The sequence below is a fragment of the Carex rostrata genome, chromosome 19, assembly GCF_964058835.1.
Source record: "Carex rostrata chromosome 19, lpCarRost1.2, whole genome shotgun sequence".
NCBI lineage: Eukaryota > Viridiplantae > Streptophyta > Magnoliopsida > Poales > Cyperaceae > Carex > Carex rostrata.
In genome coordinates, this window is record NC_135936.1 from 5,692,442 (window position 1) to 5,714,980 (window position 22,539).

At 34.1% G+C, this 22,539-nt stretch overlaps 3 protein-coding genes across 3 annotated transcripts; all 3 read left to right on the forward strand.

The window, feature by feature from the left end:
* The first annotated feature begins 2,492 nt into the window (after window positions 1–2,492).
* LOC144571408 (zinc finger CCCH domain-containing protein 51-like) lies at window positions 2,493–5,109 on the forward strand. The gene is made up of 3 exons (XM_078320691.1): window positions 2,493–2,674; window positions 2,960–3,368; window positions 4,418–5,109. The coding sequence occupies exons 2-3, from the start codon at window positions 2,969–2,971 to the stop codon at window positions 4,744–4,746; spliced, it is 729 nt and encodes a 242-aa protein (XP_078176817.1). The 5' UTR covers window positions 2,493–2,674; window positions 2,960–2,968; the 3' UTR covers window positions 4,747–5,109.
* Window positions 5,110–9,439: 4,330 nt separating this feature from the next.
* On the forward strand, window positions 9,440–11,291 carry LOC144571407 (zinc finger CCCH domain-containing protein 1-like). Its single transcript, XM_078320690.1, has 2 exons — window positions 9,440–9,913; window positions 10,966–11,291. Exons 1-2 carry the CDS (start codon window positions 9,514–9,516, stop codon window positions 11,289–11,291), a joined length of 726 nt encoding a protein of 241 aa, XP_078176816.1. The 5' UTR covers window positions 9,440–9,513.
* Window positions 11,292–11,710: 419 nt separating this feature from the next.
* LOC144571406 (DEAD-box ATP-dependent RNA helicase 31-like) lies at window positions 11,711–16,940 on the forward strand. Its single transcript, XM_078320689.1, has 9 exons — window positions 11,711–11,831; window positions 13,415–13,470; window positions 13,601–13,825; window positions 14,308–14,514; window positions 14,808–14,894; window positions 15,097–15,192; window positions 15,310–15,525; window positions 16,209–16,391; window positions 16,551–16,940. The coding sequence occupies exons 1-9, from the start codon at window positions 11,789–11,791 to the stop codon at window positions 16,776–16,778; spliced, it is 1,341 nt and encodes a 446-aa protein (XP_078176815.1). The 5' UTR covers window positions 11,711–11,788; the 3' UTR covers window positions 16,779–16,940.
* Window positions 16,941–22,539: the final 5,599 nt, after the last annotated feature.

The window sequence follows — 22,539 nt, forward strand, 5'->3', positions numbered from 1 at the left end:
GCCGTATTCGTGTCATATCCGATACGATATCCGTACCCGTATCCATGCAACATAGCTTTTAATATATCAAATGACATATTTTTTTTTTGAAAATCTTCACATAAGCTACGAATTCGTAAAGGGAATCGAAATATCAAATGACATATAAAAAGAAAATTCACAGTCGAATGGACATGAGGAATTCATAAGAAGTATAATATAATATAAAAAAAACAATAGAGAAAACGAAATAACAAAATGTATCACAAAATTTGGTTTTTTATGAAATCAAACTCGACGATAGAAAATATCCCGTTTTCAATTTATTATAATTTTCAGATCGAATATATTCATTCGGTCGAATCAAAATCCAATTTAACTCCAGATAAATTTTCTCTTGATAATTTGGTACTAACTAATATTAAAACCAAACTGTTGAACATTTGATAATTAATTAGAAGGATATTTACTAGTAAATTTAAAAAAAGTAACAAAAAGAGCTTCCATTGTTCAACCAGCCAAAATTTTTATTTATACCAAATTTAAAAAAAATAAACCAAAAAATTATGATTTTGAGAGATTTCGAAAAATACCTAAGCCGCCAATCCAATATGTGGCCCCAAAATCAGAGGGCCGCCAAGCCATTCTGCGAACCCGCCAAAACTAACAAAACCCTATAATTTGATCTCAATGAAAATAATAATTATTTAATAATTTTCAGAATTAAAATTAATAATTAATAATTTAAATATGTTAGAAAGAAAATTAAATAAAATAGATAAAACATCTTATAATTTAGATGTACTTCTTGGTGTGTTACTCGAAAAAAAAAAAAATTTGCATGTGAATTATTGATCCCGGTTCAAAAGTCATTTCTGATAAATTAGAAATTGTCCAATTGCATGATCCCTAAGACTAATTTCAGCTTTTTCTCCCACTGTTTGAAATTGTTCCCCATGACTTAGATTTGACATTATGCTTAGATCTGAAAATTCAGGAACAAAGAAATAATTTAGATACGATGCGTCGCGATTTGATCCTTAATCATAATTCTAAAATCTATCTAAAGGCATGTGTAAAACTATTTGCTCCATTAAATCTTTAGCCAAAACACCATTCAGTAATGAAACACCTTTGGGTGCAATCATTACCTTCAGGCACTCTTGTGTAGTGAATAAAGTACAAACACGTAACATTTTTGTCAATCAACCTTTGGGTCAAATTAACATATCCATGAACTAACGACCAGGCCAGTCAACGGGGGGAGGAGGATCACAGACAGATCGCTTATGCTCCAAGACCCCGATGTTTTTCTAGACATCAGTCCATGTGTGTTGCAACTTTTTTTTATACACTACCCTTATGCACTAAACAATTTCAGCAAGCGCTAACCCTCATTTGGGAAAGCTAACACTCACATCCATTTCTAGCACGTCATTTTAAACTAGTCATGTGCCATCCTGCACTTGTCTCGCACAGAGAGGTCCGTTTGCGAACAATCAGTGCTCAACTTGTACAAAATTAATGACACAAGTAAATCCTAATTGCCTTTAAATAGATCTAAAACTATGCCTAAAGCCTATTTTAAGACGTAAAATAACTACTCGCCCAAATCAAGCCCATAGCCTAATCTAAGACGTAAGTTAATAACTACTCGCCTTAATTAGAATTTAGAAATTAATATCAAATTAATTTTTTTTTAGATTAAAAAAAAACAAAAATTCTTTAATCAATTAGGCTAAAATTATAGAGGAGGGTTCAAATGCCTCCATTTTTTTTGCCTCCATCTTGCCTCTATTTTTTAAAACTTTAATAATTCAAAATTTCAAACTTAAAAGTCAAAATAAAACCGTTGGATATGATCTACATCATTTTATCTATGAACATGTAAAAAATTATGACATTTCAATTTTATTTAGATTGTCATCAAGAGCTTGTAAAAAATGCACTAATTTAGATGATTTATAGACGTTAATTTTTGAACTTATTGATTCACATAAAAACAAAATTGAAATGTGATAATTTTTTATGAGCACATAGAGAAAATAACATAGATCACATCTAACGGTTTTATTTTGACTTTTAAGTTTTAAATCTCGAGTCATTAAAGTTTTAAAAAATGGAGGCATGATGAAGGCACAAAAAATGGAGGCATTTGAACCCTCCTCAAAATTATAACAATTATGTTCAAAATAATATTTAATTGTTATAAACTTAATTTAGAAAATATCCTAATTTCAATTAGTTGGGAAACTAATTTTAGATTATTAACTAAATTATCCTTTAAATAACTTTATGCTATATTAGCACAAATTATAATATATTTCAGAATCGCAACTTTAATTAGCAACTAGCTAATTTTAAATTATAATCTATATTCTATATTTAATTATTAGGCCTAATATAGCATTAATATATCCATATACGAAATCTCGTGAAAATCGGTGAGATTTGGCGAGAGTTCAATTGGCACCGCTTTTGTTTCCGACAATACCTTTTCTGAAACCATTCGCTTCTCTTCTACATTTCTGTCGAGTGTTCTCTACTGAAGCGGAGGAAGAAGAAAGTGGGGTGCCGCGAGCCCTCTGACCAACGCACGTCTCTTCAGCAGCTCACACAATTCCGATCAGAACTAGAAGCTTGTGCGATACTTCACGCAATACCCAAATTAGGAGCATATTGTGTGGTTCTTCAAGTACTAAGTTATTTCATTTCGGCATGTTTTGTTTTTGGCTGCTTGTGCACATCTTACTTAGTCTTTTTGGCAAGTTTTAGCATTGTTTATATGAGCATATCCATTAAGGACCAAGTAATTTATCACTTAAGTCTTGTTTTGGGGATGGGGATAAGGGCATGTAAGTTTGAAAATCATCTCCATTGAATTCTACTGAATTGAAATCAATTGAACTTGAAAACTTGTTGGTTCTGATCATAGCCAAACTGAAAAAAATCTCTAACCCTAAAATTCCTAAAATTCCAGTCGTCAATCATGGTGGATTCCGGCGAGCCGAGCGAAATGTTTACCTTCTTTCGCAAACCTACTGCCAATAAAAATATCCGCAAGCGCAAAACCCAATCCACAGAACAAGACGACAACACCTGTCTTCTCTCTAAGAAGAAAGTGACCGCTCCAGCCGATAACAAGCTCTGCTTCTCATCCCCTACGAATCGGGCATCCAACAAGCCCGAGTCGGATGCGGCTGAGGGGGAGGAAGAGTCGGATGTGGTGTTTAAGTTTGAGTCATCCAGCTCAATCCAGGTGGAGAATGACAATCGTGCCACGGCGGTCTTGGAGACTGAGACGGAGTTTGATCGGGATGCGAGGGCAATTCGAGAAAGAGTGCTGAAACAAGCTGCAGCTTCTCTCAAGGAAGGAGGCAAATTACAAGGTGTGAACTTTTGATCAATTAAATTGAAGTCTAGAGACTTCAATACAATTTTTTGCTTTTTATTAGTTTACATGGCTTTCTTTTAAATAATGGAGTCTGTTTAACCTTACAATTGTGCCAGTACGATTTAGGTTACCCCAATGCTAGCTTAGTACACAATTTATGACATTATACACTTTTGAACACAAAGCAATATACAAGTAATGCAGGTATGAGTAATTAATGTAGATACGATTCCAGGGTAGTCTGGTTGATGTTACAAGTATGAAATTTGTATTGCATGTAATAGCTCCCTTTGACTTGTATAAGCTGGTACTGGTCCTGATGTCTTGTTAACCATTGAATCAAGCTTGAATTTAGTTACTAGTTGCTGAATAGGATTTCTAATTGCAATGTTGCCATTTCTATCCAGTCCGTTCTGGTGTGGTACCACTATATACTTATTATACGGATTTAGTGATTTTTAAGGTGTTTTTTTTCTTAGATTAGTCTACTTTATTAGTGGTAGTCAGGTAGAGGAAGCTGGTGGATCGTAATTTATGCTACTTGAGCTTTTCTACAGATTAAAGTTTCCTCTTTTCATTAATTGTAGTATTCTTAGGTTTTGATATGAACTTATGATAGTAATCTTAACTTAGCATGTTTTATATGGATCGTTTTATTTTTCAGATAGTGGTATAGGTGCATTAAATCTAAAATTTTGCTTCATCAAATGCATTTCATCCAGAAAACAAGACAACTTTCGAACTTTGAGCATGCATCTTTTTCCAAATCAGTTAGCATATGCCTCTGTCCTAATATACTCCCCATTCAAAAGGGAATATATCTTTTATGTAACTATCAAGCACGGTATTTTGTTGTATAGAAACTGGCCACCATAAATGGCACCTTAACAGTGCTGACTCTGCTACTGTCCTATTCACTGCAATATCGGAGGGAGGAAAATTTCATACATTTGGTTACAAATCTTGTCATACCTGTTGTTGTTTCCCCAAATCCCCAATTAGGTTTTGGCCTTAATAATGCCTTTTCTTTTTACACCATGATAGGAGGGGAAGAAGAAAAGCTGTACAAGGGAATACACGGGTACAAGGACTACAAGGCTGGTTTCAGGCGTGAGCACACAGTGGCCAGTGAGAAGGCAGGCGGTGCCCATGGACCTTTACGGACCTCAGCCCACATCCGTGTCTCAGCCCGCTTTGACTACCAGCCTGACATCTGCAAGGACTACAAAGAAACTGGCTACTGTGGTTATGGTGACTCATGCAAGTTCATGCATGACAGAGGTGACTACAAATCAGGATGGCAGCTGGAGAGAGATTGGGATGAGTCTGAAAAGGAGAGGAAGCGCCGTGGACCCTTGGTCAATGTTGTCTAGGTTCATTTTAAAGATATTAATTGTTTAGGTTGTCTAGGTTCATCTTGAAATGTGCACGAAATGCGCCGTGGACCCTTGGTCAATGTGTATCATCAGAGTATCATTTAGCATGTACTAGAAGTCATGTTACGGCATTGTAAAACATGGCAAGTCATTTGTAGTTGACTTAGTGGTCGGCTTATTGTTTGTTTCTTTTGATTGATTATGCTGGCCCCTTTGAGGTGAATGCTTCTATATTTTCGGTTGGGGTTTGTAGATGGATGCATAACATACAGTTTGAGGATCACTTTAAACTTTGAAGCTTGAGACTCAGTACCTTGGTTCTATTCTTGTAATGAGAAACATATCGTGACCATAATGTTATAGCTTGCAGTGCTTCATTTATATTTATTGACATGTGAAGCTATTTTTTATTATTATTGGTGATTAATAGGTTTGATGAATTTTCTATCTCCCAACTGACACCGAAAGGGGTTAAATCTGCTGGTTATGAGAGGATGACTATTGTGCAAGGGGCCACACTCCCTGTTATTCTCAAAGGTTCTGACCACTAGTGTATTTTATTTAATCATAGCTTAAGCTTTCTCTCTTTTATTGAGTAATTCTAGAGTACATCCAACTTTTGTGACACATCGAATATTATGGTACATTCAATGGTTCAAATTTCATCAAATGGGATCAAATTTCCATTTTTACTTGTATTAATAGGGGTGTAATTAGGAGATCAAGGATTGGCGATCAGGAAGGAACTTCTGACAATGTATGCTTGGACATCTTAACTGTGTTCTTGTATGATTTCTTGAAGCAAGTCCAAATTGTATTCACATGGTATGTTGACGGAAAACCATAAATACTTGACTGTATTGCAACCTTTTCTCTTTGTAAATTATCTTTGTTGATCGAATTTTTGTCAACAAACATAGAGGTTAAAAATGATAGATGCATGCCTGGACTAAGGGCTCTTTAACCATTTGATCAATGTTTTGATCACAAGAGATATGAGGCCGACTCTGTCACCCTCTTTGCTTTATGTTTGGAAAATTGTTGAGCGCTAAAAGCAATTAGAATATTGTCCCCCTTGTCTGTTTCTGATTGGAGCACCTTCCTCCCACACATTTTTATAGCAAACTCTTCCCTTTTGAGTTCCTACGAGGGAATACATACATTTGCTTCTTACTTCATTCTTAGTTATAATTATGTGTAGACTTAAACAAAGTTACTATGAATTAGTTTAATTTTTTTTTTTTTACTTAAATGCTGATTGTTCTCGAATATGGAGTCTCTTCATTCTTAGTTATATAGCATATTGTATTCTTATAAGATGATCATATTGTATTCTTGTAATATGGCTTCTGATTTTACTGTTTTGTCAAGCCACCGTTGGATCAGCGATTTTCAAAGTGGCTTAATAAATAGTAAAAAAAGTCAGAAAAATATAAAATTTGGTCTCCAAGCACATTTCAATATAGGGATCACATCTAACTGTTCAAATTGACTTTTTAAATTTTGAAAACAAAAATTAACTTATAAGCATATACCCTCATATGTTTATGGAAGTAGAGTAGCCAACCTCTATGTATATGTATATATAATATAATATATGTATATGTATATATATGTACATATAATATCCATTTTATTTTATTTGTGGTTTTTTTTACTGTTATTTGTTATTTATTATTTATATCTTTGTTTTTTGTCATTTGTGTTTTTTATTTTTATTTATATATATTTTCTTAATTCTAGATGAAATGTCAATAATAAATTCTCTTCATATTCTATTCAATCTTATAATATCCCCGTTGCAACGCACGGACATGATACTAGTATAATATAATATATGTATATGTATATATGTATAATATATGTAAATATATTATATGTATATAATATATGTATATACACATATGTATATATAATATATGTAAAAACGCAAGTTGACAAAAAAAATGAGTTCATCAAAAAAATCAATCTCCTACTTCGTTTACTGAGTCACAAATAGTAAAAAAAATGAGTTTATAAAATAAAAAACTATTTTTTTAGTCACAGATCTTATATTATATATACATATATACATATACATAATATAGTAGGGATCTAATTACATTTTTTTTGTGACACCGAATTACACTCTCGATTTTGAAAGTTTTCAAAGTTCAAATAGTCGATCCAAACCGTTCAACATAATGGATATATTAAAATGTTCTTGCAGATCAAATTTTACATTTTTGAATTTTTTTTTACTATTTATTAAGTATTTAACAAAATCGCTATATTCAGACCATTGAATTATTTTACCCATCTTAATAAATACTAAAAAAATTCAAAAAATATATAATTTGATATGCAAGTACACTTTAACATATCCATCATGTTGAACGGTTTGGACTTTGAAAATATAGAGTTTAACAATGAATACATCATTGGTTGTCATGGGTAGAAGTACCTAGTGAGTTATGTAGTGATTTATTCATTTAGATGAGATTCAAAATTAACAATCAAGACATCATTGGTTGTCATGAGTAAAAGTACCTAGTGAGTTATGTAGTGATTAAATAGTAATTACTTGAATTCACAAAAGATGCACATTAAAATAGAAGAAAAACATCATAAAAAAGATAAAAATAAAATACACGTCAATATACAAAAAGGAAAAATGAACTTCACTGGATAATAAGAACAAATAAATCTGTTATCGATATATCATATTTTGTAAAATTATGCACAACATATAGTGTACCTGATGCCCACGGATAGAGTTAGTCAGTAACCTCACCGGTTCATTTTTTATTTTCTTGTAGAATACACATTAATATACAAAAAAATAAGAAGTTTAAAGTCATTATGAATGAAAAAAAGGCGGAGCTTACGATTTGAACATGATTCGAAACCCTAATTCGCAAGGCAAATGGAAGTTGGCAAAAAAACAAACTTTTGTATGAATACAGATGGCGAAATGAGACAACAAGTTAATTTGACAAACAATCTTTTTATTCTTGATTTTCTCGATTCAAGGTGGTGGGGTGAATTGTATAGAAACAACTCCACTCAAATATATTCTAGATTTTTATTTACTACTGTTGGGATTAATATAGAAACAAACAAAAAGAAATATGGAAACAAAAAAAAAATGATTTCCATTCTGTCACGATAATCTGTACATAAAGAAACAAAGGAGAAATAAGGAAACATTGAAGTCCTACTAATTTGTGCTACGATTTTCAATTGATCAGAATACATTGAAATCCTCCTAATTTGTGCTTCTACAAAAGAGAAAATAATGGCACCAATTTTCTATTTTGGTAATATCTATAGAAACAAAGAAAGAAAAATAATGATTTCCAATGTAATCCGGTGCGTAGATTTTAATAGGTCATATATTAATTTGTTTAGGGCAAAGGTGAGAGGTATTTTTTTTTTTTGGACCATACTGTCTTCTCTCTGAAAAGGAAACTAAATTGTGATTAAAGGAAGATACTGGTTATTGCAAATAAAGAAAATAAATAACGAAAGTAATAAGTAGATATGTCATTTATTTTCATTGACATATTAGTAAACATCATCTTTTCTTTTACTTTAATCTTTTAAATTATTTTGCTTTCCAACATTTTTTCAGATTATTTCAAGTTCTCAAGTTTCAATTTAACAAAGGAATTCAAAATATTCTGTTACTTTTATTTTTCAAACAATTTTAATTTATTTTATTTTATTTTATTGTGTAAGGAAGTTTTATTTTTACTCAATTTTTCTAGACAAATTCAATTAAATTTTGTTGACTATGATTAATTTAAATGATTGTTTTTATTTTTTTGAAAATTATAGTTATATTGTTAGAATAATAATAAACTGTCTATCAAACATCCTATTAGAATTTATGTTGTTAAATTAAAGTTTTTAGGAGTAATTAATTTTATTTTAGGTTGTATGGTTTTCACTTTATTTTTATTTTTCTATATTTTTTGTTATATTTACTAATTACAATAAAAATATGTTTCCAGTTTAATTGATGAGATTTGAAAAGCCATTCTACTTATTTGTGCCAATATAAATCTGATCATGATAAGCGCCTTTGTGATTATAAGATCGTATATCTTCCTATGTTGCATTATGTGTTTATTTGAAAGGACAACATAGCATTTGACAGTGGCACTAAAAGTATGAGATTCTCAATCTTTCTATTTGGAAGATATTTTCAAATTATTGTTAATTTCTTTGGAATGCAGATTTTAATAAATGCCGGCCAGCCATACAGAGATAACTTCCTTATTTCAAAGATTAGAACATGCACAACTTTATTGGTTTTCTTTTCTAAGAGAGGACAGTATGGTCCAAAAACAAATTTTCACTCACTTTTGCTCCACTGCATGAATTAAAATCTTAATCCCGTCATCCGCCGTATAGAAACACAAGGTGAAGTCGGTTCAATTGGAGAGAGAGAAATAAGCAAACAAATAATTATATCACTAAATTTCAGAGTCCGTTTAATTTTAATTGTAACGCATTATGTGACTGTACGTGTAGCGGATATATTTGTTTAGCTAAATTTAAAGAAGACAAATTATCTAATTGGAGGGCCGAGATAAAATTTAAAATTTCATCTTTCAATCGTTGACGGATCGAACGTTTGTAATAATAGAATAGAGATGCATAATAATAGAATCGAGATATATTATACATAGATTTGTTTTCCACTATTCCGACGCAAGCTAAAATAAAACCGAAAAAAAATCTCTAACCCTAAAATTCCTAAAATTCCAGTCGTCAATCATGGTGGATTCCGGCGAGCCGAGCGAAATGTTTACCTTCTTTCGCAAACCTACTGCCAATAAAAATATCCGCAAGCGCAAAACCCAATCCACAGAACAAGACGACAACACCTGTCTTCTCTCTAAGAAGAAAGTGACCGCTCCAGCCGATAACAAGCTCCGCTTCTCATCCTCTACGAATCGGGCATCCAACAAGCCCGAGTCGGATGCGGCTGAGGGGGAGGAAGAGTCGGATGTGGTGTTTAAGTTTGAGTCATCCAGCTCAATCCAGGTGGAGAATGACAATCGTGCCACGGCGGTCTTGGAGACTGAGACGGAGTTTGATCGGGATGCGAGGGCAATTCGAGAAAGAGTGCTGAAACAAGCTGCAGCTTCTCTCAAGGAAGGAGGCAAATTACAAGGTGTGAACTTTTGATCAATTAAATTGAAGTCTAGAGACTTCAATACAATTTTTTGCTTTTTATTAGTTTACATGGCTTTCTTTTAAATAATGGAGTCTGTTTAACCTTACAATTGTGCCAGTACGATTTAGGTTACCCCAATGCTAGCTTAGTACACAATTTATGACATTATACACTTTTGAACACAAAGCAATATACAAGTAATGCAGGTATGAGTAATTAATGTAGATACGATTCCAGGGTAGTCTGGTTGATGTTACAAGTATGAAATTTGTATTGCATGTAATAGCTCCCTTTGACTTGTATAAGCTGGTACTGGTCCTGATGTCTTGTTAACCATTGAATCAAGCTTGAATTTAGTTACTAGTTGCTGAATAGGATTTCTAATTGCAATGTTGCCATTTCTATCCAGTCCGTTCTGGTGTGGTACCACTATATACTTATTATACGGATTTAGTGATTTTTAAGGTGTTTTTTTTCTTAGATTAGTCTACTTTATTAGTGGTAGTCAGGTAGAGGAAGCTGGTGGATCGTAATTTATGCTACTTGAGCTTTTCTACAGATTAAAGTTTCCTCTTTTCATTAATTGTAGTATTCTTAGGTTTTGATATGAACTTATGATAGCAATCTTAACTTAGCATGTTTTATATGGATCGTTTTATTTTTCAGATAGTGGTGCAGGTGCATTAAATCTAAAATTTTGCTTCATCAATTGCATTTCATCCAGAAAACAAGACAACTTTCGAACTTTGAGCATGCATCTTTTACTAAATCAGTTAGCATATGCCTCTGTCCTAATATACTCCCCATTCAAAAGGGAATATATCTTTTATGTAACTATCAAGCACGGTATTTTGTTGTATAGAAACTGGCCACCATAAATGGCACCTTAGCAGTGCTGACTCTGCTACTGTCCTATTCACTGCAATATTGGAGGGAGGAAAATTTCATACATTTGGTTACAAATCTTGTCATACCTGTTGTTGTTTCCCCAAATCCCCAATTAGGTTTTGGCCTTAATAATGCCTTTTCTTTTTGCACCATGATAGGAGGGGAAGAAGAAAAGCTGTACAAGGGAATACACGGGTACAAGGACTACAAGGCTGGTTTCAGGCGTGAGCATACAGTGGCCAGTGAGAAGGCAGGCGGTGCCCATGGACCTTTACGGACCTCAGCCCACATCCGTGTCTCAGCCCGCTTTGACTACCAGCCTGACATCTGCAAGGACTACAAAGAAACTGGCTACTGTGGTTATGGTGACTCATGCAAGTTCATGCATGACAGAGGTGACTACAAATCAGGATGGCAGCTGGAGAGAGATTGGGATGAGTCTGAAAAGGAGAGGAAGCGCCGTGGACCCTTGGTCAATGTTGTCTAGGTTCATTTTAAAGATATTAATTGTTTAGGTTGTCTAGGTTCATCTTGAAATGTGCACGAAATGCGCCGTGGACCCTTGGTCAATGTGTATCATCAGAGTATCATTTAGCATGTACTAGAAGTCATGTTACGGCGTTGTAAAACATGGCAAGTCATTTGTAGTTGACTTAGTGGTCGGCTTATTGTTTGTTTCTTTTGATTGATTATGCTGGCCCCTTTGAGGTGAATGCTTCTATATTTTCGGTTGGGGTTTGTAGATGGATGCATAACATACAGTTTGAGGATCACTTTAAACTTTGAAGCTTGAGACTCAGTACCTTGGTTCTATTCTTGTAATGAGAAACATATCGTGACCATAATGTTATAGCTTGCAGTGCTTCATTTATATTTATTGACATGTGAAGCTATTTTTTATTATTATTGGTGATTAATAGGTTTGATGAATTTTCTATCTCCCAACTGACACGGAAAGGGGTTAAATCTGCTGGTTATGAGAGGATGACTATTGTGCAAGAGGCCACACTCCCTGTTATTCTCAAAGGTTCTGACCACTAGTGTATTTTATTTAATCATAGCTTAAGCTTTCTTTCTTTTATTGAGTAATTCTAGAGTACATCGAACTTTTGTGACACGTCGAATATTATGGTACATTCAATGGTTCAAATTTCATCAAATGGGATCAAATTTCCATTTTTACTTGTATTAATAGGGGTGTAATTAGGAGATCAAGGATTGGCGATCAGGAAGGAACTTCTGACAATGTATGCTTGGACATCTTAAATGTGTTCTTGTATGATTTCTTGAAGCAAGTCCAAATTGTATTCACATGGTATGTTGACGGAAAACCATAAATACTTGACTGTATTGCAACCTTTTCTCTTTATAAATTATCTTTGTTGATCGAATTTTTGTCAACAAACATAGAGGTTAAAAATGATAGATGCATGCCTGGACTAAGGGCTCTTTAACCATTTGATCAATGTTTTGATCACAAGAGATATGAGGCCGACTCTGTCACCCTCTTTGCTTTATGTTTGGAAAATTGTTGAGCACTAAAAGCAATTAGAATATTGTCCCCCTTGTCTGTTTCTGATTGGAGCACCTTCCTCCCACACATTTATATAGCAAACTCTTCCCTTTTGAGTTCCTACGAGAGAATACATACATTTGCTTCTTACTTCATTCTTAGTTATAATTATATGTAGAGTTAAACAAAGTTACTATGAATTAGTTTAATTTTTTTTTTTTTTACTTAAATGCTGATTGTTCTTAGAATATGGAGTATCTTTAATTAGAAGGACAAGGGGCCTCGATAAGGGAAAAAATTGAGTCAGAGAACAAGAAGTGTATCTTAGCGACCGCATGAACTCCACCATTGTGCACATCTCCATTCAGGTGCTAAAGGAAGCCTAGGTACAGTGGTGGGTACGCCTTAAATTCTGTATGCAAAGCCCTTGAGCATTTTCTGGCACAGAATAATTTCTGTAAGCTAGCCCAACTCAAGTAGTTAATTTGTATCTGTCACAAAACTAGGATGTACATCAAAAGGCTGGAGGCATCAAGGATTTGAAATATTTTCAGAATCTAATTTAAAATAAGACAATCAAGATAGAGAAACAAAGTAGCCAGGTGGGCATGATGATTGAAAAGAGGATACAATGTGGTTAGGTGTTGAAAGTCTCAATGATGGAGCCAAGCGGGCACTTCATATCTGGACAGAGAATGTTCTGAAAGAAGGAACACACCAGTTCGATATAGCTTTTGAATAAGTTTCTTAATTAGGATTAATGGAGAAGAAATAGCCGGATCCCTTTTATTTACCGTATAGATATTGTGCTGTCATCACAGGTTTGATCAGATCGTTGAGAAGTTCTTTGGACCTGATCTTGTAAAAAGAGCTCAGATGGACCTGACATGGCAAAAAGAGCTTAGATTGGACGTGATATGGTAAAAGGAACCCCCGACCTTCCATCCTAAAATATACCCTTTTGAAATGAATAGTCCTAATTTAAAATGTATCATAACATGGAATGTACTATAAAAGTTGGATGTATGCTAGAATGATTGTATTTATTTATTTGTTAGTATTTTCTTATTTTGTTGTAATATCTTCCTTCTGTGTAGGTAAGGACGTTCTTGCTAAAGCTAGGACAGGAACTGGGAAAACTGTGGCGTTTTTGGTAGGTATCTAAAATTTTATCTCTCTAGTGCATTTGAAATTGGAAAATATTTACAAGTTTTCAAATTTTTAATGATACTCTTACTTTAAACCACGTCATGAAACAAATGTTCCCCTTTTCATTCTCCCAGCTTCCAGCAATAGAATTAGTTGCGGGATTGCCTTCAGTTGACTGTGATGAGAGGAGACCTCCAATTAATGTGCTAGTGATGTGCCCCACACGTGAGCTGGCTGACCAAGCGGCACAGGAGGCCATTAAGCTTGTGAAGTACCACACATCGATAGGTGTGCAGCTCGTGATTGGTGGTACAAGGCTGGCCATAGAGCAGAAACGGATGCAAAGCAACCCTTGTCAGGTCTTGCATATTTTATGTTTACCTCAGTTTGATTCAGTACAAACTTTGCGATCTTTGTTGTTGTTGTGTGTTGTTGGATTTTTTGTGATTTATGGTATTCTATTTGAATATTTCTTGTTCCTAATTGTGCAGATTAATACTGAACCAAATGAGTTGTGCAAAGCTTATAATTAGTAGGAATTGAAATGAAATTAGAAATCTTCGTAATGGAAACTACAAAAGTGCCCCTGAATGGAAACCTGACTTGGAGATTTTATGAAGTGTTAAAGAGTATATTGTAATTTATTTGTTGCTTTATTTGTTTATTAGTTGGGGTTTTTACCAAACTTTGAAATTTAATGGGCCATCTGCCGAATCCTGGTTACATTCTCATTTCTGTTTGTTTTTACATTTCTATTTTGGGGATTAGTGCTGAAATAAATACTGCAGTCTGTAATGATGTGGAATATTATAATGCACTGAGCTGAAATATCGTCCTGTAGATACTAGTGGCTACCCCGGGAAGGCTAAGAGACCACATAGAGAGTACACCCGGGTTTGCTACAAGGCTGAGAGGTGTGAAGGTACTGGTACTGGACGAAGCTGATCGATTACTTGACATGGGTTTCCGTAAGGATATTGAAAAAATTGTTGATGCGCTGCCAAAACAACGCCAGACACTTCTCTTCTCTGCCACAGTTCCAGATGAGGTATGCATTTCCGTCTTACAGCTGGAATTGGTAAATACCTGTTTTCGCCAATATGTATGTTACTGATACTCTCTGAAAAGGCCCAGAGTTTCTGCAGGTACAGTGTGTATTGATACAACTGAGACTCTACCAGCTTTGCACATTTTTCTTAGATGCACAGTAACATGGAATTAGATCTCAAGCTTGTCCCAATGACTGTACTAGGATAATCTCATACTGGCTTTTGGATAAGTTTTTTTTTAATTTTGTTAATTTTCTTTATGGAATAAAGTGATGCTGTTATCTTTTTATAGGTTCGACAAATATGTTACGTGGCTATGAAAAGAGATTTAGAGTTCATTAACACTGTCATAGAAGGCAGTGAAGAGACACATTCTCAGGTTATTATAAACTTACATTTTGTTTCTTTTCTTGCTACGATATGAGAGAATTGCACTTGTACCTTTTTTGTTTATTTTATGGTTGATATGTACATCATCACCGAATAATTCTGAGTTTTTTTAAGAGTATGGCCGACTTACCAGTTATGTTATGTATGATTGGCTTATATTTTATTTTTGTTTTTCTTATTATTTCTTTTAGGTTAAGCAAATGCATGGTTTTGCCCCATTGGAAAAGCAGTTTCCGATTCTTTATGGTCTCCTTAATGACCATATTTCAGAGAATGTGGATTACAAGGCAAGTGCCAGACTAGCAATTTCTTCTGCTCGTTAAGCAAAAGAAAGAGAAAACTATGAAAGAAGTTTTTTTTGCTCCTTTGACAATGCCTTAATATTTTTTTTAACTCAAGTGTAGGTAATAGTTTTCTGCACGACTGCTATGGCTACCAAACTAGTAGCCGAGTATTTAGCTGAACTTAAATTGAATGTAAGAGAGATCCACTCAAGAAAGCCGCAGAGTTACAGAACTAGGGTTTCAAAGGAGCTTAGGGAGTCAAAAGGGCTCATTCTTGTCAGTTCTGATGTATCGGCCAGAGGTGCGGATTACCCTAATGTCACCCTAGTTATTCAGGTAATTGTTGGAGCAAGCATATTTGCTATGTCATTATATGAAATACTTTTTATCCGAGCAAGAACCTTACGTGACTAGAAAAAAAAGTCCCTCCAAAAAGAGGTGTGTAGTACATAACAAGGAAAATGCCTTTTCTCTTTCATATTCATCTAAATTTCTGGTTTATTTTGTTTATTTTTTTCATGTCTTTTTTTCTCTGTCTTTTTTTTTTTTTTTGACGGGGTGGGGGGTAGTGATCCATATCCCGTTCAGGCACCTTTACCTTTAGCATCATTTGATGTGATCTCAGCTGCCCAGTCTGTTTCCTAAAGTTTGAACACATGAGTGGATTTGTAATTCCGATTGGCAGAAATTTGTAGATTTACATCATTTATAAGATGTGATCTACTCGTAAAACAGGAAGGAGTTTTATCCAGAGAAAAAAACTATGCTGGAGATGAGAGAGAACAACGAAAGAAATGAGGTCTGGATTGTACCTAACTCATAAATGGGTTTAATATTGAATTGTATACAACAATAACAGTGAAGTAGCTGTACAGGCTGTGATTGTAGATCCGAGACTACATTTGAAAATTAAAACCATTGTTTCCCTTCTTATATGTTTACGTCTATGCCTCTTTTATCCGTCTTATATTAGATATACAATTATACAACTTTCTATCTGACTGTTATATCTGCTTCAGTTGGGGGTGCCAGCTGACAGAGATCAGTATATCCACAGGATTGGTAGAACTGGTAGAAAAGGCAGAGAAGGAACTGGTATAATAATTTTGGCACCGTGGGAAGTGTTCTTCTTGAGAAGTATTCAAGATTTGCCTATCACAGAGGCACCTCTGCCCTTAATTGATCCAGACATGAGGAAAAAGGTAGCCATATTTCTCTCCAATTTGGCAAAGCATTTTTTACTAAAAGTTTGAACCTAAGAAAATAGTGTGACTAAAATGTGGCCAAATCTGCATGGTACAAACCAAAAAGCACAATCCCATGTATCATATCTCTCTAATTTGGTATTTCTATGCATACAGGTTGCTCGGGCACTGGCACATGTAGAGGTGAAGGATAAAGAATCTGCATACCAAGCATGGCTTGGCTACTACAATTCAAACAAAAATGTTGGCCGAGATAAGTACCAACTTGTTTCATTGGCAAACGAGTTCAGCTGTAGTATTGGGCTCGACAATCCACCTGCTCTCCCCAGGCAGGTGCTTAGCAAAATGGGTCTGACGAACATTCCTGGCTTAAGATCCCGGTAGTTATATGTCAGAAATAAGCCGGTCCTATATTCCAATTCCCAACTATAGCAAAAAATAGCCATTCATTTTTACCGATGTAGGTTTTTTTTTCTTGCTGTATTTTTGAGCTATTCATTGTTACAGTTTTAAGTTCATAATTTATGTTAGCATACGTTAACTTTTTTTTTAATCTGAATACTCGACTTCAAATATGATAAAATGAGTTGGACGAAGTTAATTTAATTAGTGAAGTGATAATTTAGCAAGCTACTGATTTTATAGAATCAAGTGAAAACTTTGATGAAAGTCGAGTGACTGAATAAACTATAAAGTCGAGTGACAATTCATTCACGATGATGTGATAACTTTGCTTATAACAAGTGATATACTCTGATACTTTAATGCAGGGTTTGTATTCGTATTGGACACCGACACTCATCCGATACAATTACAATACGTATTAGATATGCCAGCTGACATATCGATTGATGTGATGTATTCTTGACATGTTGATACTGTCGCCGATACATGTTGAAACGTATAGATACGGCTCTATTTGTCTGAACACGCATCCGATTCGCGCTCGTGCACTAGCGCTTCTCCAGTTCTCCTTGCACCGCACTAAAGCTGTGCACCAACGACCTCTCTGTACACTGCGCATGAACCGAATCTAAAATCTATTTTTTTTTTTTTTTGAATAAGAAAAAAAAAAAAAAATTTTACATCATGCAAAATCGAAGAACTGGAGCTAAGTGGTTGAACAACATAACACTTTACCACTACACTAACTCGTTGTTAGAATAATCTTTTATATATAATATATAAGAACAACATAACACTTTACCACTACACTAACTCGTTGTTAGAATAATCTTTTATATATAATATATAAGAACAACATAACACTTTACCACTACACTAACTCGTTGTTAGAATAATCTTTTATATATAATATATAAGAACAACATAACACTTTACCACTACACTAACTCGTTGTTAGAATAATCTTTTGATATATAATATATACTTCGGTTATTGTACTCAGTATTTTTTTAATATTATAATTAAAATAATAAAATATATATAATAGACGTATTGTATCTGGGATTTTTGAAAATTATCGTATCGCCATATTCGTGTCATATCCGATACGATATCTATACCCGTATCCATACAACATAGCTTTTAATATATCAAATGACATATTTTTTTTTGAAAATCTTCACAGAAACTACAAATTCGTGGAGGGAATCAAAATATCAAATGACATATAAAAAGAAAATTTACAGTCGAATGGGAATGAGAAATTCATAAGAAGTATAAAAAAACACACACACTAGTGAAAACAAAATAACAAAATGTATCACAAAATTTGGTTTTTTATGAAATCAAACTCGACGATAGAAAATATTCCGTTTTCAATTTATTATAATTTTTAGATCAAATATATTCATTCAATCGAATCAAAATCCAATTTAACTCCAGATAAATTTTCTCTTGATAATTTGGTACTAACCATTAACTAATATTAAAACCAAACTGTTAAACATTTGATAATTAATTAGAAGGATATTTACTAGTAAATTAAAAAAAATAACAAAAAGAGCTTCCATTGTTCAACCAACCAAAATTTTTATTTATACCATATTTCGAAAAAAAAATTATGATTTTGAGAAATTTCGAAAAATACCTAAGCCACCAATCCAATATGTGGCCCCAAAATTAGAGGGCCGCCAAGCCATTATGCGAACCCGCCAAAACTAACAAAACCCCATAATTTGATCTCAATGAAAATAATAATTATTTAATAATTTTCAGAATTAAAATTAATAATTAATAATTTAAATATGTTAGAAAGAAAATTAAATAAAATAGATGTACTAGAAGGATTCCGAAACATTTTTTAGGAATGATTTTTCCCAGTTGTAAAAAAAAATCAAACTATTTCTTGGTGTGTTGCTAGAAAAAAAAAATACTTTGCATATGAATTATTGATCCCGATTCAAAAGTCACTTCTAGTAAATTAGAAATTATTGTGTTCTTTTTATTTTTGAAAATTATTAAACAATTATTATAAAACTCATCCGAAATTTGGGGTTTTGTTAGTTTTGGCGGGTCCGCGGGGGCATTTGGCGGCTCTCTTTTTTTGGAGCCACAGATTGGTTTGACGGTCTAGATAGTTTTAGAAATCCTCCAAAATCAGGCTGTTTTGGTTTTTTTTTTTTTTAAATTATGGTATAAATAAAATTTATTCAACCAATCTTTTTTTTTTACAGAAAAATGGTATAAAGTTTAATTCCTATACTTTTATATTGATTTTGTAATTAGCCTATTCAATAGTTGATCAAATTTTTTCATCTGAGAAAAAGCAAATCAAAATTTAAGTCGGCCAAACACTGTGATAATGGTTTGTAATAGAAATGAAAATATTCCGAATTTAATATTACAGATTCATTTTTTTGTTTAAATGTTATAAATAAAAAGATCGTCAAAGTGGATGAAACTAAGATTTAACTGTAATTACATTTGGTTTTGAAAATTGGTATCGTAAGCGGAATCAGTAAGTTGATTATTAATTGAATGAATCGACAAGAATCAATCAAATCAGATTAAAAATTCAGATTTTTTTTTTTCTGAAAAATACTTGATTTGTATTTAAAAAAAAAGTAATTTATTGAAAAATTATGTTAAGACAAATAAATTACAATTAAATAATCTACTAATATAATATAATGTAATACAAACATTCAAAACAAAAGAAGTAGCCATTTCTAATTGCAATGTTGCCATTTCTATCCAGTCCGTTCTGGTGTGGTACCACTATATACTTATTATACGGATTTAGTGATTTTTAAGGTGTTTTTTTTCTTAGATTAGTCTACTTTATTAGTGGTAGTCAGGTAGAGGAAGCTGGTAAGATCGATGATACGCGTTGAAACATACAAATACGGCTATGTGACTATGTCTGTCTGGACACGCATTCGATACGGGCCAGCGCATGAACCAAAATCTAAAAATATAATTTTTAGATCATGCAAGAATCGAACTGAAGTTTTTTTTTTTTTTTTTTTTGAGGAAAAATAAGAGTCTAGCTCTCATTTGATTGATATTAAGAAAATGTTACAAAAGTTTGTAACCAGTAAAGTAAGATACAATGTAGCTCATGATGGTGAGCTTGTTTATAAAGAAAGAAAGGAGAAAATAAAACCAAGACAGCAAGTGCTAAAACAAACAAAGAAGAAAGAGAAGAAAAGTAAAAGAAGGGAAACTAAAATGAGGAAAAATGCAATTTCTCCGTCTGACAGCCAGTGAAGGAACATTTTTCAGATTGGTCCCTTCATTTTAACCAAATTGCAGAGTTGCTCTTAGGAGTTTATTTCCATTTGTGAGTATTGATGTTGCATCTGTATTTGCTCCATGAGCTCCTCCATCGTGCTCTCTGAGTCTCTAAAAATTCTCGCACATCGTTCTCTCCAAATCACAAATTGTGCTATAAGTGCCAAGGATCTTTCCTTATCAATGCGTTTGCTGCTCAGAATTGTTCTCATTGATGGCCGCCTTATGTGAAAAATCATCCCAATTCTTTGATACAGTTCTTTAGTGAATGAACACCTATCTAAAATGTGTGACACTGTCTCCTCCTGTGCCTTGCACAGTACACACCAATTTATCATTTGCCATCCTTTTTTCTTCAAATTATCAATTGTTAAAATTCTGTTTAGTACCGCTAACCATCCAAAAACCTTAAATCGTGGGGGTGCTTTAATAGACCAGATTCTGTTACGGTTGTTTGCTATTCGCGGGAAATCTTTCATTGCAAAATAGGCTGTCTTAACCGAAAAGATCCCAGTTGAGCCCCATTTCCAAATAATGCCATCCTGGCTGTCTCTCTCCAATTGCAACACCTGGAGCTCCTCTTGCAAGGTCTGCCACTGCTCTTGTGCCTTGTCTGATAAATTGAGCTTCACTAATCTGTCATTCCCCGCATCTTGTATAGCCTCATACAGATTAACAGAATTATTTTCTGCAAAAGTGTATAGGATCTCAAACCGATATTTCAAAATTCCAACACCCCAGTCATGTTCCCAGAATTTGATAGTTAGCCCATTACCAGGATTCCTGATGACCGATATACACCAGAATGGCATCATATTTTTATCCATTTTCCTGAATAACTCCACATCTGGCATGAAGTTAGCATCAATTCCCATTTGTCCTAACAGTGGCTTCCACAAGTTATTTTGTGGCCTTGTCCAGTGCCAATAGAACTTCATCAAAAGGGCCATGTTAAAAGTTCTTAAGTCCATAACTCCTAGTCCTCCAAGACTCTTAGGTGTTGTAACTGTTGGCCAATTAACTAAATTCATCTTTTTATTCTCTGTTGTGACTCCATGCCATAGAAATTTCTTCCTTGTCTTATCGATCTCATGTATTACCCAAACAGGTAGGGAGAAGCATGACATGAAGTAAACGGGCAAGGCTGATAAGACTGCATTCAACAACACTAATCTTCCTGCTATGGAAAGGTGCTTGGCCGCCCATCCGGCTAATCGTCTATTAAACCTCTGAATTAATGGTATGTATGCTGTTTTCTTGAGTTTCTTGTTGGATAATGGCAACCCTAGGTATGTAATCGGGAAATTTCCTAGTCGACAACCTAGGATATTTGCAAGTCGTGCCGCCAAATGTTCATCTTCCTTTGTCAGAATTAATTCTGACTTATGCATATTAACTGCTAGTCCTGAGATTGCCTCAAATACAATTAATCCGATTTTCAGCATTTGAATCTGTTGGTCTTCCGGTTTAACAATGAATAATGCATCGTCCGCATAAAGCAAGACCGGTTTCATGTCATGAAAAGGTAGTCGAATTGCCCCTGTAACTGTGAGTTTATTGAACCACCTTGTTATAAAATCCATCGCCACTATGAACAGAAATGGCGACAAAGGGTCCCCTTGGCGCACTCCCCGTCTCAGTTTTATTTTTTTCCCCAACAAACCATTGACAATAACCTGAGAGGATCCATTTAAAACCGAGTGTTGCACCCACTGCACGTAATTCTCCGGAAATCCCAATTCTTTCAATATTCTCAAAAGGAATTCCCATCCTAATGTGTCGAACGCCTTATGGATATCCGCCTTGAAAATTGCTAGCGGTATCTTGTTCACTGTGACATGCTTCAAGAGTTGCTGAGCGTAAATAAACCCTTCTGTGATATTTCTATCTTTAATGAAACCTGTTTGTGCACAATTTACCAATTCTGGAATGCTGCCTTGAACTCTGTTAGCAAGTACTTTGGAGAATATTCTTTGAATACTATGTAGCAAGCTAATGGATCTATAGTCAGCCGGTTTACTCACATTTTCTTTCTTTGGGATTAGAGCAATGTATGAGGTGTTTAAAGGGTGTAAAGAAGTGGTTTGTCTCATGACCATATCTAACACAGAGTGTATATCCGGTGTTAGTATATTAATGAATTTCTTGTAAAATTCACCTGTAAACCCGTCCGGACCGGGACTCTTGTTATTCGGCCATCTATTTATTACTTCCTTTATCTCTTCCATTTGAATTTGATCTCCTAAATTCACCAGATTCTGACCTTGCTGGTACAAGTTGCTCCAAAAAATTGAAGGCATATCTTTTGATTGCGCACCCATTAGAGCCAGGAAGTGTTGGAAAAATGCCTCATTTTTTGCTTTTTGATCCGAATGCATGACCCCTTGAAATTCAACCTGAGGTATAGCGTTGTGATTCTTGTTACTTGATGCTCTTGCATGAAAAA